The sequence below is a fragment of the Penicillium macrosclerotiorum genome (assembly GCF_028827735.1).
Source record: "Penicillium macrosclerotiorum strain IBT 26536 chromosome Unknown utg000007l_segment0_segment0, whole genome shotgun sequence".
Classification (NCBI taxonomy): Eukaryota; Fungi; Ascomycota; class Eurotiomycetes; order Eurotiales; family Aspergillaceae; genus Penicillium; species Penicillium macrosclerotiorum.
In genome coordinates, this window is record NW_026643086.1 from 474,663 (window position 1) to 491,904 (window position 17,242).

The window sequence follows — 17,242 nt, forward strand, 5'->3', positions numbered from 1 at the left end:
TCTGTGCTCCGGGACTGAATTCTAAATTCTAGCTCTAGTCTCCAAGTTAGCACCATGTAGGATCTCATCAATAAGTGCCATCGCTTGATAAAGCCTTCTTTCTTGTAATCGGGGAGCTACAACTTGAACTGATAGCTTTGTATTCAAATATACATTCCTATCACTGGCGTTTGGGTGCCCTGTTTCTGATAGATTAGCATAACTTTGCAAGATAGGAGTTTCCCCTACTTCCACACTGGAAGTGAACGGGTAAACAAAGGTATGAAACATGTAAGAGTGGTACGAAAGACGTAATACTAGGGTGATGAAGGTAGAAAGCTTACACAAATCCCTGTTTCTCGAATCCCAGCCTCCAAGGACTTCCAATTCAGGTAGTTCGTCCTTCAAATCGGCATCTGAGATGTCTCTAACTGGCAGTGTTCCAGCCGGATAGTCCAATACGACAAATGCACTGGTATAACCAACTCCATTCCACCTGTCGATTTCTGGCACTGGATGAGGAGCTACTGGACATATCAAAGCATCGATCATTCTCCCATTCTTATCCCTCCAGATTTTCAACATTTCCTTTTCCAATAACGATTTTGTGGCATGTAAATCACTAAGCCGTATCAAATCTGCAGGCCGTTTTCTTCTCAGCCTTGTTTTGAGCCAGGGAATCAAAGGTTCCCCGGTTCTCTCAAGTATATCAAAGGTATAGTTGTTCCCCTCGATACCGAAAAACGAGTTGGCCAGTGAGTGATATTCCTTGAAAGCTGGAGCATTGATCTCAACAACTTCGAAGCCGGCTTTGCGAAGAGCTTCTACCGTTTCATCAAGAACTTTAGCAACTGGTGGCAGTGGCATGGTAATACCGTCAGCTCTCATCACTCCGAACAACGGTTTGCTACTCATCTCCCCCTGCCCTTCCCACGACCCGAAAGCGACATACGGATCTTTCTCCCACGGATCAGCATCTGCAATCGCTTTCAGAAACAGCTCGCAGTCTCTGACACTCGTCGCCATCAGTCCCGCACTAGCTTGCAACCCCAACTTATCTATGCCAGGCCGCTGCCCAATTTCTTGGCCTGTGAAAGGGATTCTCTGCGAACTCGGTTTGATACTGTAGAGGCCATTGCACATGGCAGGTATGCGTACCGAGCCTCCAATATCCGTGCCGATACCCAAAACACTACCTCTCATGGCAATCAATGCCCCTTCACCACCACTACTTCCACCCGCTGTCACCCGCCCGTTCCGTGGGTTCAAAACATGTCCGAAGATATGGTTTTGCGAATCCAAGGCCATGAGAGTTTGCGAGACGTTGGTCTTGCAGTAGAGTACTGCTCCCTGCTCAAGAAGCATATCTACCAATGCGGCATTCTCCTTTGCAGGGTTCCCTGCGAGACTTGCTATGCCGATCGAAGAATCATACCCTTTGATATGGAACGTATCCTTTAAGGAAATCGGTATCCCATGAAGCGGTCCTCGTGTCTTGCCTGTAAGTTTGTATTCAGCATCCAGAGCGTGTGCTCGCTCGATAGCCGGTAGGAAGAGGATTTCCGAGAGACAGTTGGTGAGTTGTTGAGCGATGGCGGCGCGCTTGCAGAAAGCAGTGGTTACTGTTGCAGATGTGAGCGCACGGGAATGGATAAGTTGAGAGAGTGCGGTTACGTCGTGCGAGGAAGTTATAGAGAGTTCGTCTGGAGTCAGGGCAGTGCTTTTCGAAACAAGGGAGCGGACGTCGAGTGGGAGGGGGTCGGGTAGTAAGTCAAGGAGCCAGTTTTTGGGGATGAGAGATTGAAGGGTATTGAGTTTGCGGTGGGCAATGGCATGGTAGGTTTGGGAGGACATTTGGTCCGAACGTGCATTCGCCGGTTTCTGGCTGATGACTACCTAGCTTTGAGAAAGTCCTCTATTGAAGAAATGTTGTTGCATCCAAGGATGGAGGACATATACTTGGTCCATATGAGAGGGGGCAATAAGGCACAAGCCGACTGTCGTTAGCTCAACCCGCGTGATGTCACTAGCACCAACTATCGATTATTATTTACCGCTGGAATTCTTCTATACGAATTAACTAGTTAACTGATGGGCTAGTTACTCATTGCAAATCCATGGATAGTCTAAAACAAACATCTCCTCTAGACGTGCGCGCTAAGGCTAGCCGTTTGAGCACAGGGGAAAACGCCTAGCAACACCCGCTAGCCCTACCGTGCGCGGTAACGCTAACTGGCTGTGGACTGGACTTCGGTAAATTGCCCACTCGGTTGGACGGTATGTGGGGTTATCCGGTGCGCGGCGACGCTAAGCCTGATATATCTGCCTTTCATAGAACAGCGTTGTCAAATGACCTCCTCTTCAGTGCGTAATGGCAAGACCACGAGACAGACGCAACTCTGCCCTCTCTATCTTAAGATCTGCAACCTGCAGTAGGGGGTTTTGCGATGCTTGGTAATCTCCCCGTCTCCCTTCCGCTTCATATTTGTCATGCTCTGTTGTGTATGTCATCGGGCAACAGCAATTTTCTCTTTTTTATGGCGCTGTGGACCTTATACAATCTCTAATAATTGACAGGCTTGGGTACTAACTCTTCTGCCAGACAAGAGGACAGGGAATTGGAGCAATGGAGCCTGCTACAGATTCGGAGAAACTCCCAAATGATCCCAAACTCGACATTGGTCCAGGCCAGAGCGACGAAAGCACCACGGTTTCACCAGTCATTGACGATGTTGAAACGCATCTCCAGGCTGACCTCAATCCAAAAGAGTCAAATCAGCAGGAAAGGCGCGAGGTCAGAGGTTGGAAATGGGTTGTCGTTGTGCTAGCCATCTACAGCTCGCAATTCCTGTTCGCCCTCGACCAGACCATAGTAGCCAACGTCCAACCCGCCATTGTCGAGCAGTTCAAATCCGGGGGCAGGCTTACATGGGTCAGTGTTCCCTCTCATCGGCGCCGCTGGAACAAACTTGGTATGGGGCAAAGTCTATTCTCAGTTCAATATCAAAGGACCTATGTCGCGACCATCTCGTTTTTTGAAGTCGGTTCTGCTATTTGCGGCGCTGCTCCGGACATGGACTCCTTGATCGTGGGTTGAGCCATTTGTGGCATCTATGTATGTTGGCCTCATGACACAACTAGCTGTCACAACCACCATTCAGGAACGTCCTGTGTACGTCGGCGGAGCGGGCCTGGTCTGGGGTATTGGAACAGTCCTGGGCCCTATAATCGGTGGGGCATTCACCGATTCGTTTGCAACCTGGCGCTGGTCATTTTACATCAATCTTTGTGTTGGTGCCGTCTGCGCCCCCGTCTACCTATTCATGTTGCCTAACAAGGACCCGCACCGCGGTATCAGCCTTGCCAACCGTGCTCGTGAGTTTGACCATCTTGGAACCATCCTTCTAATTGGTGCTTTCTTTTCGGGAGTCATGGCCGTATCATTCGGTGGTGTCATGTACCCGTGGAACTCGGGCAAGATCATTGGCCACTTTTGCTGCTCTGCTATGCTATTCGTGCTATTTGGCGTGCAGCAGGTCTATGCCCTCTTTACGACCCCTGCTCGTCACATATTCCCCGTCAAATTCATTAAGAGCCGCACCATCCTAATATTGTTCGCCATGACTGCAGCTGATGGAACGAGCATATTCCTTTCCATCTACATGACGCCTCTCTATTTCCAGTTCAGTCGTGGAGATGGAGCGCTGGAGTCTTGCGTTCGGCTTTTACCCTTTATCATGTTAATGATGTTTGCCACCATTTTGAACGGCGCATTCCTGTCCAAGATGAGGTATTATATGCCTTGGTACCTCGGCGGAGGTGTCCTAGTTGTCATTGGTGGTGCACTCATGTTTACAGTGGGCACAGCGACATCCGTCTCCAATATATGTATATACCGTCCTCATCGGCATTGGGGCTGGTCTATTCTGTCAGGCGTCATTTTCAGTTGGCCAGGCAATTGTCAAGTCTTAAATGGTTGCTGCATCCATCGGCTTCATCTCAACTGGTCAGATTACTGGCATCACTTTATCCCTCGCCATTGCCAATGCGGTATTTCTCAACAAAAGTGAAGATGGAATCATGGCCATTTTACCAAATACGCCAATCGCGAAGATCCAGCAGACTATTACTGGAGCGGGGTCTACACTTTTCGACAACCTGTCAGCAGATGATCGGCAGCGGGTGTTGGTTGTGATCGTCTCTGCACTAATAACTACATACGCCTTGGTCATTACAGCTGGATCGCTGGTCACCGTATTGAGACTTCTGATGAAGAGAGAGGGGCTTTTATGACTCCTGCGGCAGCATCTGAGTGAGCCATTGTGGAGAGAGTGCTTGGAGAGGACAAAGCCAAGCTACCTGTCGGCTGAACGCCCTGCACGGGGAAGCGGGCTGAAGACTTAATTACGCTCAAGGGGTCCCTGAGAGGCTTGAGGTATTGATGAACGGTATATTTTAAGATACAGAGTGCTTCATAACATAGAAGAAAATTGCTATACTGTCTAATTACAATGCAATATGTATAGATGCTTCGCATGGCCATATATAATGCGTATGGACCGACTGAGGTCACCATTTCGAACGCTACACACCTAAGCATCCACAGATGAATCTGTGTAATCTTAGTAGGCCTTTTAAGAATGTCACTGTCCTGATCCTTTATCCTGAGACAATGAACGAAGTGCCTAATTGCAGCGTCGGTGAGCTTTGCCTCTCGGGTCCAGGTGACGAGGGGTTAGTGTATTCAGGTTCGCACTCTCAGTCTGAGTGGCGCCAATCGGTATACAGTAACCACTACTGCTTGGGTATTCATTTCAGCAATTACTATCCCTTGTATACAAGCCTCGAGTAATGCCTTCATCAAGAGTGCTACGGTTACTCCCAAATCCGGAACCAGTTTTACCCGCTCGGCTAAGAGAAGTTTTCACAATGATTCAGAGGCCTTTAATAAGGGTAATACATCGTAAGTGTCGGGACTACCGAACTATGAGCAGAACAACAAAGCTCTTTTGAAGTAGCTTATAAGGTATTTATAGAAGAAACAAATTCAATTTGATTTCAAAACTGAACTAAGCCTAAGCTATATTAGAAAATTAAATCAGAGGGTACCTTACTTTTCTTTTTTTTTTGGAATTTTATGGCCCGCAAGAAGCGATACAGCTGGAAATTTCAAGATAAAGACATGATTTCGACTTTCCGAGAATCAATCAACATCCCGACGTCTCCCATCAGTGTTAATCTACCCATGACCCATATCTCAGCCTTACCGTATACCAATTCCCACACATTTCGCGAGTCTTCGCGTTGATTCTTGAGGAATCCCATTACCAAGAGGGTGGCCAGAACACTTGCTTCTTTCTCAGACGTAAAGTCAGCTTTCTGGAGAATACTCAAGACTTTGGTCTTCATTTCACTCAGGCTGTCGCCCAAGATACTGAAGACTTCTTGGTTCCATTCCCAGTTTCCTTCAAAGCCTTGCAAGGCTACAAGGGCATGGACGCTTGATACAACAGAGGACTCAGGTGGTATAGAGTGAGCACTGCCGAATAGCCCTCCAGAAGATGATTGTCCTGAAAAGGAGGGTGACATTCTTTGTGGCCCTTGTGAAGAGGACCCAAACAAGGGCCTAAAAGAAGCTTGCCCAATTTCTTCTACCGACGCCTGGTTAGAGTCGAAATGGCCCTCCGATGGCCTCTCAGAGGAAGACTGTCCGAAAAAGGACATGGGCGCTCCCATTTTCCGGGCAGATGCTTGTCGGAGGGGTAAAAGCCTGGAGGGATGGCCTCCGAATGATGCTTGTGCCTGCTGTTGCTGAGTGGCAAGTGCTTGACGTGGATGAACAGAGGCCGGGGCCATACATGCCATAGCTAGTGTTGGTGCCATGACAGATCTTCTTTTCAAAGAAGTCCCTCCCCGGGAGGCTCTGATTTTGTATTTCCTGAAAGTGCGGTCAGGGAGCGTGGCTCCAGTCTCGATCACTTCGCAAACGTCCTTTTCTTTCGCTATGGCTGGGTTGTCGGATTCGTGCTCAAGTGCAACGAAAGAACAGTACTTTCCGGTAACTTGATACTTGATACCCAGGGCCTGGCACTCGCGGGTGGCAATACGTTCTTTTGTGGCAGAATGGAGTTGGTTGAATGAGTTACCTTGATCATCATGGGCATCGATCAACCAGCCATGCATTTCTTCCAGCTCGATGACTGCTTTCCGAGACGCAAGCTGATGGATTGTCTCTCCCTCAACAGAGTCACCGATGGGAATGTTCAGTTTCAATGGGCCTTGTCTGGAAGTGCCACTGAAAGTGAGGGATTTGGGTACCCGCTCCGAAAATTGAGGATCAAGGAGAAGGTACACAGTGGTCCGGATAAAGGGGTAAAGGGGTGGGATTTTGTAAGGAGCTTGGAGAGCCTTGGGAGGCGATATTTTGGGGAGGCTCGCATCATCTGTCACCGGGTGAACACCGAGTTTAGTATCAGGCTCTTTGAAATTGGCATCAAAGAGCGAGATAGGCTGTTGCGAGGTTGTTTCCGTTGGCAGCGAAGCATTTTCCTCGGCTTTAGTCTCAGAATCTAGCATGGGCTCATCGGTATCCACAACTTCGAATTCGTCATCGGCATTGCCATCATATTCAACCTCCAGCTTATAATCATAGATATGAGGGGTGATGGCTCCCTTGAGCATTCTTACCACTTTCCTGTCCAGTTCTTCATAATTGAGGACAGATTGCGAGAAGCCATTGCCCGCCCGTGCAATTCCTTCCACTAAGGAGTGCGATGCAAGATCACCAATGGCCAGAGAAAAAAAGCGAGCGGTATTGTCAGCGGCAGCGTTGCGAATGAAAGTGAAGAGAGCATCCTGGTTCCAGATTTGTCCATCAGTAAGCATAAGAACCTCCAAATCTTTATCGGGGAGGCGATTTTTGACAGTGGCTTCCACTGCCCTCTGCATTTCCGTACCGCCCATGTTGGCCTCTACGGAGTCAACAAATGATAATGCATCACTCAAGCTTGACGCATCGTAAATCTTACTGAATGGCCAGAGGAAAGAATAAGAGTTTCCAAAGGAGCAAATATTGAAGGAAGTCCCAAGTGGCAAAGACTTGAGAAATATCTTCAAGGCAGATTGTAAGGTGGCGATCTTGTCATTCATACTTCCACTTCGATCGATAACAAATACGATTTCTGGTTTTGTTGGGGGCAAGCTAAACTTTGGCACCAATGTTGCCATCACTGCTTGCTGACCAGGAAATTTAGGGTGAGTCTCAAGCAATGCACGAGGATCATCAAGTCCATCGGCCTTGACGAGCAGGATAAAGTCTCGTTCTAGGCGAGCTTGACTGTCGTTTGAAAGGCGCAGAGTAGCAGATGCTTGAGAAGACTCAAATGAGGTATCCTGGACCGCCGTAGTAGAATTTCGACCCAGTGCAACGTGAATGGAGTGGCTTGAAGACTGGAGCTCTCGAATAATCGATTTCTTTTCCATCAGAACATCAACTGTGATAGAGATGCCTTGGAGATTCGCGGGCAATCCAGATGCAGATGATAACTTCTCAGAACCAGCCATCGGGGTTCCGTAGCGGGGAGCTATAGAATTGGGCAGGATGTAACGAATCCCATCTATCTGGGAGTCTTGTTTGAGCTCGCCGACATAGGTGATATCAACAGTAATTTTCTCCTTGGCGGGGACATTGCCGAGGCGCAGGGTAAAAATGTCCCTTTGGCTATCGGAATAATCCATTATTGCCGCCGTTTCCTGGCTAGCAACCGCTTCTTGGTAGTTGGCGTTGGCCTGCTCCTTTGACTTCACCTTGCTGTGAAGCAGACGCGAGCCAACCTGGCACCGGAATCCCACGACACTGACGCCATCGTAAAGAGGCAAGGTATATGATACCTCCTCCAAGATCTGATCTGATGGGTTGGCGAAGATCTGGGTGAGCGTAGTTCGGGCAGTGGAAGAGAGAATCTTAGCATGAGCTTTGAGGGAAACCTGTGGTAGATATTGTCGGACGATCGCGCCGTTGATCTCAGTGTTACTAACGTAACAACCACAGAAGCTAATGGTAGCCATGGTCGTGGCAGTTAACAATGGTTATTGTCAATGAGTATTTCGGTTAGAAAGACTTGAATAGGAAATAAGAAGAGAGGGGGTCAAGAGTGGAAGATGAGGCTCTTTTATGTGGTAGAGCAACCAGGCAGCAAAGCAAGCGGGACGGCCTTACCCGTGCTAACTAAGCTAACTGGTTACCTAATTAGGTCGCCACTAGGCCAAACTAGTCGAGCATTCTAAGTCTGAGTCAGAGTCACAGTCTTAACTAGATTACTGCGAAAAGCCCAGGACATTGTTAGTTAAGAACCTCGGAAGTCTTTTAAATTGAGTGATTTACATGGATTGAGTGGTTTTGGGTCAGGCTTACAGTGCTCTGCCGAGACTCCCGTGTTTTGGGCGATCCCCCCGGCCTACAGAGAGCTAAGAATCTGGTGGACCACAAACCGAAACCACCACTGCGATCAAAGCCATGGTATGGCCGTGTTATCGCTCAGGGGAAATTCATCTTGACTTGAAAATTTATAATCTTTTTCGAGCTTGACTGAGTAAGTTGCATAGCATTTCGGCGTATAGAACAGGCCAAATGACGCTTCCAAGGAAGACTGCACACGAATCATTCCACAGTGATGGTTTATTGGAGCATAGCAGTTATCAACAGAGAAATTTCTTCCTCAGTCATCTAAATTCTCAAACCCAGCATATATTACAGAGTGAAGTTTGATGGCCAGAAAGATGCATTTTTGACAATTACATAATGGTGAGAAGCACCCAACATCAGCGTTAAGAGGCATATTTTCTTTTAGCAGTCGGCTGTTTCCGACAGTAGAAGAAGTCATATTCGGCTGACTTTGGGTTGACTTGGAAAGGTTTGAAATATTATCTCTGATCCAAATTCACCCTACATGTGTACATGCATATCAACGAACTCAGGTCAAAATCAATAGCTTTATGAATTGAAGCCAGAAAATGAAAGAGAGGACCCAGCTAGCTACCGGCGGAGCCAGTCTATGTGTAGAGGGGTCTCCGGAGCAGCGACTCCCGCCTGGGCGCGCTAATTGGCCAACCGAACGTTGAACAATTTCCTAGTACTGTAATCGATGGTTGGAACACGAGCAAATTTTAGTGAGCTAGGCCCATTCAAACTATTTCAAATTGAATCTTTTACCAAAAATTTTGCTGCACTCATTTTGGCACCTAATTTTCGAAGGCCATGGATGGTAAATGTAGCCTCAATTGCCCTCATTCTCCATCTAGTACGTGTCTGTTTTTGAGTAACCTGTTCGGCCTGCTTTAGGTAGTCACGCAGGATTATAATTCAGTACAGTAATTGGTCTTATATAACGCAATCTGTCATTCTTCGATTCCAGATGAGATCAAAAGTGAGGAATGCTTGCCTTATTTTACAATTTCCTTCGACGGACGATAGGTAGTTAGTTACAACAAGGGTGTGATGACATAATCCCACGCGACTTGGGGAAACTGCGGAACCCTGACCCGAAGCAGGCTAGCGCAGGGACCTCTCGCTTGCTTCACCTTGACACTTTGACAGGTGAGCAATTCTTCGCTTGAGTCTCTTCCTCTCGCATGAGAATGACCCATGCGAACGGCCAGGTGTAAAATATCATACACTCACCAGGCGCTATTCCAGACCCATTTTGGGTACCAGGGATCGACGATCTCGGCCCTCGCCCCATAGTGTTTAGGTCTTTGAGTTCTCCTCCTATGAGAAAGAATATCCCGATGTCCAATTTTCTCATCAGTATCGCAGTACTAGCTGCCATATGCAGCAACATCTTGAAGCCCATCGGCCGCGTTAATTCCATTCAAGATGCCAAGTTCAACGCCCTTCGGCTCTCTCCATTTCGATCTGGCATATTGATAGTTATTCGGCTGATCGAGTTAATCAACTGGAGACTCTCGAACCTGGCTAGCTTCCACGCAGGCCTATGGCTTCTGGCTCGTCTTCATTTTCAGATCCCGGAAGGGCTCAGGGATGTGCAGTCTCCTTCGCGGGCAACTTGGTCTTGCTGGGCGCGACGGTCGTGTCTTGTGAATGTCACATTACCACTCTTCATCATTCTGATCAGGCTTCCCTGCCATTGGGGAATACACACCGCCGTGGCCCTGCTAGTAATGGAATCGTTTTTTGATGAATTTCTTATATGCTATCTACAAACGTCTTGTTCTGGCCTCGTGTTCCGCAGGAATTGGCCCACTACGGCGCTTGTGGGGAAAAGCTTTTTCACTTCTGACCAGTGTGACCAGGTCAGCCATGCGGAAACACAGCAATGTGGAAGGGAAGGACATATCTCAACATCACCATCGCACCCTGCTGGAGACAACCTATGCGACCGTGTCCGTCGGATCTGGACGCCAGAATCAACTTCACATCCAAACAAAGCTACCGGCGACCATCCCTTTGAAGACGTTCCCAATCTAGATGCGATATTCGCAACATCAGCCCCTTCTCCATCCCAGTGGACCTGTGTTCATCGGCGGTGTCATCTCTACATGACCTTACGATCCTCGATCAAACCAATTGCTTTTTCATCTATATGGCTTGATCTTGCCCTTGCCGCTTGGCTGATACACAACAATCTTCGAGCTCCCATGCTCTATGCCGCCCGCGTTCTCTTAGCGGAAAGAACCCTGAAAGACCTTCTAACTTTGGCATATCTTTCAAGCCTTTTGATACCCATCTACGTCTCAGTCTACGTATTCTGGGCGAGAGTGTTTCCCCTATTGTGCAACAGACTGAACTCATTGAACCGACTCAGCCAAAAATTCGAAGTTTTTTTCCAACGTGTGCCCATTGCCTACAAAATAGGCCTGCTGCTCAATGCGCTTGGTGTATGTTGTGGCGTTTATCCCGTTCTGCTGAGACAAGATCCAGTCTTGAGCGAGGGTGTTCTATCGTACATCCTTGAGATAGGGGTCGCTTCGATAATTTGCCGCACGATCTACCGGTATACTCTTGGCTCGTCCAAGGCCACAACCAGTGGATCTCTGCGCGGGCAAGGAAGTATCAATCCTGATACTGAAGCAGAAAGCATGCCGTCAACGGGGCTAAAAGAGCCAACGAACATGGATCATTATTTGCAGAAAGATTGCGAGTCCTCCGAGAGACAGACCTGGTTGCACCTGTTTCGCTTGGCACTCCTCCTTCCGAATTTAGTCATCTGGTCGATGTCGTGATAACTAGATGGAGTAGGAATCGAACATATTCACAGGAGACAACCTCCAAAAGATTTAAATTTTGTGGTACAAAAGCAAGAACATCGTGCTTAAAAAATATCATTACCAGTGCGTCCAACGCCAGGACGATGTAATAAAAAAAGGAGATAAATACATCCATAGAAAACCACGCAGACGTCTATAAAGCATGCCTCAGGCAAACATGGAGTCCAAGCCATGATTCGGACACAACATAAGACCAGCCCAGCGCGGGCTTAGACGCGAAAGAGGGAACGATGCGCGAGGAGGAAAATAACGCCGACGCCATTCCCAAGGGACCAATGCGAGTCAACTAGATAGAAAGAAGAACAAAGAGGTGGCAGATCCAAAGGGAATGCGCATGTCTATCTGGATAAGGGGACATGGGACACAACAGCTTGGCGTTAACGAAGGGTATTGTCACAGAAGATGCGTATCAACGGGGGGGGTGCTTTTTGCCAAGAAGCGGGAATAAGTAGGGCAAAAACAGAGTCCAAACAAGGGGTTAACAAAGTGTGGAAAATAAAACACTCCCAACGACCATAGTCGGAGCGGGATTTGGATGAGAATTATTAAAGGTCGGCACACCAGTCACGGGGGAAAGATCGAGACCGGCTCGACTTAGGCGTGAGGCCGACTGATGCGGTTGCCCATATAAGAGCCAGTTGCAGTGGCGAGGAATCGGGCGACGAAGCCACCGCTGTGGGAGTGGTTGGAGACTTTGATCTTCTTGCTGGGCTGACGAACGGGCTCAAAAGATGACTTAGCATCGAGAGCGCCGACGTTGACGTAGCTGTATGTCAGTGACGAGACAGACGGGCTCGTGCTGGGGTCGGTGACCATCACATCGTCATTTCCATTGGAAGAGCAAGTGCTGATGCTGGCGGGAGTGCCGCGGGAACTAGGAGCAGTGCTGGATGAACGAGAGCAAAGCGAGTTAAACGTCTCGGCATGGGACAGACCAGGGACGTCACTAATGGATGGTGGGGAGATGGAGCGACCGGGGCGGTGGGGCGAGGTGCGCTGGCGGTGATACGGCCTGTATCGGTCTTGCTCCGCGACGAACTGGGGGGAGCTGTGAGAAGGATTGATGCTCGGGCAAGAGACGTGGCTTGGGAGCCGGCGGCTGTCAGCTCTCGCCTCCATCTTCTGGCGTCGGAGGCGGCTGGCCAGCAGGTCCGCAGAAGCATGAAGCCGACGCCTGGTAGAGATGTTAGTCAAATGTTGGGTGACGTTGGGGGCGGGAGCTAGACACGTACCATTCCCGATGTTGCTGTTGCTTTATTTTCAATTCTTCCTCAGCTTTACGTTCCCGTTCCCGAGCCTCCATTCGTTCGCGGATGGGGGCCAGAAAGGGTTCCAAATATGTCAAGAGATCTTCTTCCGTCACACGAGTCTCCCAATCCAGCAGGAAGAGCAGCTGACGCTCCATCAGGTTGACCTCGGGTAACGAGAATCCAAATCCATCATATCCCTTGACCATGGTGTACCGGGCCCAGTGCTTGTTCTTGGGGCTGGAGTCATTCAGGTTCTTGGCTGCCAGAATTAGTGAAGCGAGGAAGATCCGGTGGACGGTGCAACGCATGCCCTTGGCCACGGGTGGAAGACGGGCCCGCAGACGACCCAGGTACACGAGCGAGCTCATGAGGGTGGGCACCTGGACCTGCGACCGAGCGACCAGAGAGGAAATAAACTCTTCGATGGTGGGCAGGGGTGGCAGCGAATCGGAGGCATCCATGGGCGGTGTTGAGGGCGGCGTGGGTTGGCCATGTTGGTTGACGGTGTTGGTCACATGGGCCTCACAGCGGATGACCTGTGAGGCCTGATCGGCCAAGTACGTCACCATCTCTCGCGACACCCGGTGGGTGACGAACTCGTCCAGTGCCGCTCGGGACATGTCGAGATCGGGCGTGATGGTATCGAGGTTCATAGCGATGTGTATAGAAGATGGTTGGAGGGCGGGATCTCGGAGTTGCTCGATGCTGCTTGATAGTCCGGTCGGCGACGAGAACTATTGAGCCGGACGGATGAGAGACGGTTGTCTTTTAGACAGAGCGACCGTAAAAGTTGTCTCGGACACACGCACAATGAATTTTCGTGCGGGCTGGATCTGGGCGAGACAATCTGTCTTGTCTCTGTAGTGCCAGTGAGGGATCGGGACTCGAAGATGAAAGTAGTGCAAAAGCAACACAAGAAGAACAAAAAAAAGAGATGGATCTCAGGGACCAGGTAGATAGAAAAAAAAATCAAAAGTCGTCGAGCATTCCAATTCCTGACCAGCAGGCGGAGCGAGTGAAGTAGTCTGGGGGAGGCAAAGAATGTTGCTGTAAGGATAGTTGAGGTTGTCGTGTCAACCTCTTATCGCGATAGCCCTAACTGGGATTTCCTCCAGAAGAAGTGAGACCTGCCGAAGCGGAGAATTAAACCCGAGAGACAGTCCACCACACTAGAGGGTAGGATGGAGCAATAAGCCGTTGGTACGACAGCGACTGGAACAAATTATTGATGGGAGGTCAGATTCTGAGGATTGGGAGAGGGCAGGACGGGGAACGAGGCGATCTAAAAAAGAGGAAGTATTGAGCAAAGAGCGAAGGGAAGGTGGTGACGACGTTGGGCATGTGGATGAATCCCGTGAAGAATTTCCGAGTGGGAAATACTTGAGTAGATATAGCTCTGGCATGCGCCAAACTGGGCGGCTGGCGAGGGGAATTGGCACCTCAGGAGCTGCAAGGATGAGCCAGTCAGGGCCAGGGGGAGCGCGGAGGAATCAGAGCGAACCTGCATAGTTGGATCTGAGATGCTCGAACCTTCGGACCTGAGACGGCCATGCAGTGACATGGGTACACTTGTTACGCATCTAGTTTTTTTTTTTTTTTTTTTTTTTTAATTACTATTATTACGGACTACCTGGGATGGAAGCGCCCTGATTTGTCCATAAGGAAGAGCGGGGGGACACAGTTGGGAATGTGGTGGAGTGCAGGCTCAGGCACTTTGACGCGACAGAAAGGCAGTAGAACACACACCAACTGGAATTGGTACGAAAAGAAACAAGAGAAAATTAAATAAAAAGAACCCCCCCAAAACGAGATAGCGCCCAACCGACGCGACAGAGGAGAGCAAACCAGGCGGCGGCAAAACCCAACAGAGCCAACAGAGCCAACAGAACCAACAGAGGATTCCCTAGTCCCATAGTTGGCCACCATGATGATTCTTGTCATGAGGGTCCCTCTCTCCACTGTCAATGGAGGCCGAAATACGAGATAGGCTTGTCAGTGCGGTCCACAACCAACCCAACTGCGGAGTTCTCCGTACCCTGGATTCAGTATATACACTGTATAGGCTCTATCTGAGATCGATAATACCCGACTCTATGCTAGTGTGGATGCTTGGCTCGACTCCCCTCTTGCTCGCGCGCTCTGTCCCTCTACATCCCTAGATTCATGGCGCCCGTTGCTCTACGCCATTGGCAGAGTCTCCGCCACCCCAATGACTCGCATTGGCTCCTCTCAGGCCCTTCCTTTAACCCCCATCTTCCTCTCCTGACCGGGCTGAGAAAGGCTCGCGCTTTTCGGGCGCGTGTCAATAATTAGAACTTTCTCAAAATATAGCAGCCATTCAGCCATTAGAATCCGGCAAAGGCAATGAATTCCAACTTGGGGGCGATTGGGCGAACCTATCCTGGTCCACCTTGCCAGGGCCCCTGCGAGAGGATCAACCCGCCAGGCCCACCCGGTGGGGGCCCGGCGCGCTTTCTTCCTTTCAAGGCCCAATCCCACGAATGGGCATGTCCCCAGCCTTCGACGTCCATCCGGAGGATGTACTTCGATCCGGAGAATCTAATGTGCCAATATACTTTCGATCGACCGTGAAACTCGCGACCGTCTCAGCTTCGCCGGTTGGAGACGCGGGGGTGAAAAATAGTCGGGGATGCCAGGTCAGATTCCCCCGTGCCGGAGAATGGCCCAGTGGAAGGGAGGCGTTACAGGTGCGAACTAGTGAACATCCTTGAACGCGCTCCAACCAAAGAACCGCCAGTGGGAGGAACCTGCGGCCAGACATACAGGATCGACTGAGAACTCAGGGTATACAGGGTATTCAAGGCAGTCCGGGCAGTCAGGGCATTCATGGTAGGCGGAGTCCAGGAGGACCAGAGTCCCTTCTGCCTCCTGCGGCCCTTCAACCGCCTTCTCCTGAAACCGCCCTCTACCAGGACGAAACCATGGCCACAGGAGCATCACGACCCCTCATAGGGTCAATCCAGGAGAATGCGTCCGTCTTTTCCAAGTTTATTTTATTCCGAGTCTGCCATTTACATCTATTTTGTTTATTTTCTCCCCTATTTACTTGTGGGGGCGATCGTGGTAGCGCCCGCGCTGTTTGCTCAGCTGAAAGGCCGGGTCGCAAACGCCCGCGCCCCAGAAGAACAAAAGTGACCTATAACCCGCCAGGCCTCGCGGAGCAATGTGGCAAGTCGCGTTTCAATTTAGCGCCTGCCCCGACATGGGAACCCAATCAGTGGCGCAACCTGTCAAGTGTCGTCCCGTCCGTGCGCAGTGGAGTCCGGTGCCAGTATGCGGGTGACGATGCTTGGAGAGTCCCTGCCCCATACCAGAGCCGGAGGGTACAGGGATAGATCGAGGCCGAGAACTCCTGTCACACGCTCGACGCGCCACGAGTGGTCGAGGGAGAGAATGAGCATGCCGGAGGACGGCCAATAGTGCCATCGGACGCATCAGAAGGGGGCCCAAATAGTCGGGCCCGAATAGTTTGGCCACCTCGCATGAGGCGAGTCACTCGCGTTTCGCTCTGCCTTTGGTTTTGGGTTTTTTGGTGCTTTCTAGCCTCTTTTTTTTGGCAGTGGTAGGCCTCTACTGTCGGTCTCGTAGTTCGTCGTTTTGCCTTTCTTAGTTCCATGGTCTTTGAGTAGTTGGAGGCTTTTCCACCTTGACTTAGACTATAGCCACACTATGCTTCTGTTGGGGTTGCCCCCCGCCCAACCCAACAGAGCCAACTCAAACCCTAACTTTATAGATCTATCAACCTCCATTTCTCTTCACGCAACCCACACGACCCGCTTCAAGTTTTCATGGGAGGAAAGCATGCTGGGTCTTCGTCAGCGACTGTGACATCAAATCTGGTCCTAATCTCCTGCATGAAACCCATGAAACCCCGGGGCTAAAAAAAGGATTCGGCTGTGTGCTCGCCGGATACATAAGCGCTCTCCTCCCTTTTCGTGACCCCGCGCTTACAAGGGTCCTTTTCCCGGCGCTTGCAAGTCCTTTCCTTCTGCGGTCCTTCATCGTACAGCAATCTCGCCCTATTCTTGCTGGGCCTTATTATTAGCTCGCCGTCTACGCGCTTGGTTTCGGCCCCCTCTTCAGGCCGGTATCCACATGATGACTTCCCCCCGGCTGACTCGCGCATCTAGGCAAAGATGCTCCACGATCACGATGCAACAGGATATTGAATACTCTCCATACAGCCCTGCCTGGGGCCAGCGAGACGCTGAATGTGATTGAAAAGAAATACACATCCACATACATACACCCTAGTGTCTCTATTCCCATGTCAACAACGAGAGACGACGCGTGCGTATCAAGGCGCTAACGAAACGATGGCATGAAACGACAGCGCCTTCTACTCTCCGTGCAACAACGGCCTTGTTTCAAGGCATGGCAGGACGCGTTGTTTCGCAATCGCTGGGTGGCGAAAGGTCCCCGGGCAGTCGGTGAATCAGCGCCGGTCACTGTCCAGCGTGATTGAGCAAGCCGCCGGCTGAAACCTCTAGCGACGAGGAATCTGCACCATGGGCGCAGTCATTTGAACACTGCCACCACCGGAGGCGGGACCTCCTGTCGCCGGATACTAGAAGTACTTGGCTGCCTACATTGTCTGGCGGTTAAGTCTTTACATTGAGACATGTGGTGGGGAACAAAGATTCCAGCTTCATCCCTATGCAGTATACAACAAAAGACTATGTACACGAGAATGAGAATCAAATTGC

General features: G+C 50.1%; 5 protein-coding genes across 5 annotated transcripts; 2 read left to right on the forward strand and 3 right to left on the reverse strand.

The window, feature by feature from the left end:
- Positions 1 to 21: 21 nt before the first annotated feature.
- On the reverse strand, positions 22 to 1,833 carry N7462_006987 (Amidase; the record flags this gene model as incomplete). The annotated part of the gene is made up of 1 exon (XM_057078705.1): positions 22 to 1,833. The coding sequence occupies one exon, from the start codon at positions 1,831 to 1,833 to the stop codon at positions 22 to 24; it is 1,812 nt and encodes a 603-aa protein (XP_056931375.1).
- Positions 1,834 to 2,605: 772 nt separating this feature from the next.
- On the forward strand, positions 2,606 to 4,295 carry N7462_006988 (Major facilitator superfamily domain general substrate transporter; the record flags this gene model as incomplete). Its single annotated transcript, XM_057078706.1, has 4 exons — positions 2,606 to 3,067; positions 3,141 to 3,836; positions 3,991 to 4,163; positions 4,217 to 4,295. 4 exons carry the CDS (start codon positions 2,606 to 2,608, stop codon positions 4,293 to 4,295), a joined length of 1,410 nt encoding a protein of 469 aa, XP_056931376.1.
- An 853-nt stretch (positions 4,296 to 5,148) lies between these two features.
- Positions 5,149 to 8,046, reverse strand: N7462_006989 (VIT and vWA domain-containing protein; the record flags this gene model as incomplete). The annotated part of the gene is made up of 1 exon (XM_057078707.1): positions 5,149 to 8,046. One exon carries the CDS (start codon positions 8,044 to 8,046, stop codon positions 5,149 to 5,151), a length of 2,898 nt encoding a protein of 965 aa, XP_056931377.1.
- A 1,719-nt stretch (positions 8,047 to 9,765) lies between these two features.
- Positions 9,766 to 11,220, forward strand: N7462_006990 (uncharacterized protein; the record flags this gene model as incomplete). Its single annotated transcript, XM_057078708.1, has 1 exon — positions 9,766 to 11,220. The coding sequence occupies one exon, from the start codon at positions 9,766 to 9,768 to the stop codon at positions 11,218 to 11,220; it is 1,455 nt and encodes a 484-aa protein (XP_056931378.1).
- A 639-nt stretch (positions 11,221 to 11,859) lies between these two features.
- N7462_006991 (cyclin family protein) lies at positions 11,860 to 13,168 on the reverse strand (the record flags this gene model as incomplete). Its single annotated transcript, XM_057078709.1, has 2 exons — positions 11,860 to 12,439; positions 12,498 to 13,168. The coding sequence occupies 2 exons, from the start codon at positions 13,166 to 13,168 to the stop codon at positions 11,860 to 11,862; spliced, it is 1,251 nt and encodes a 416-aa protein (XP_056931379.1).
- Between the last annotated feature and the right edge of the window lie 4,074 nt (positions 13,169 to 17,242).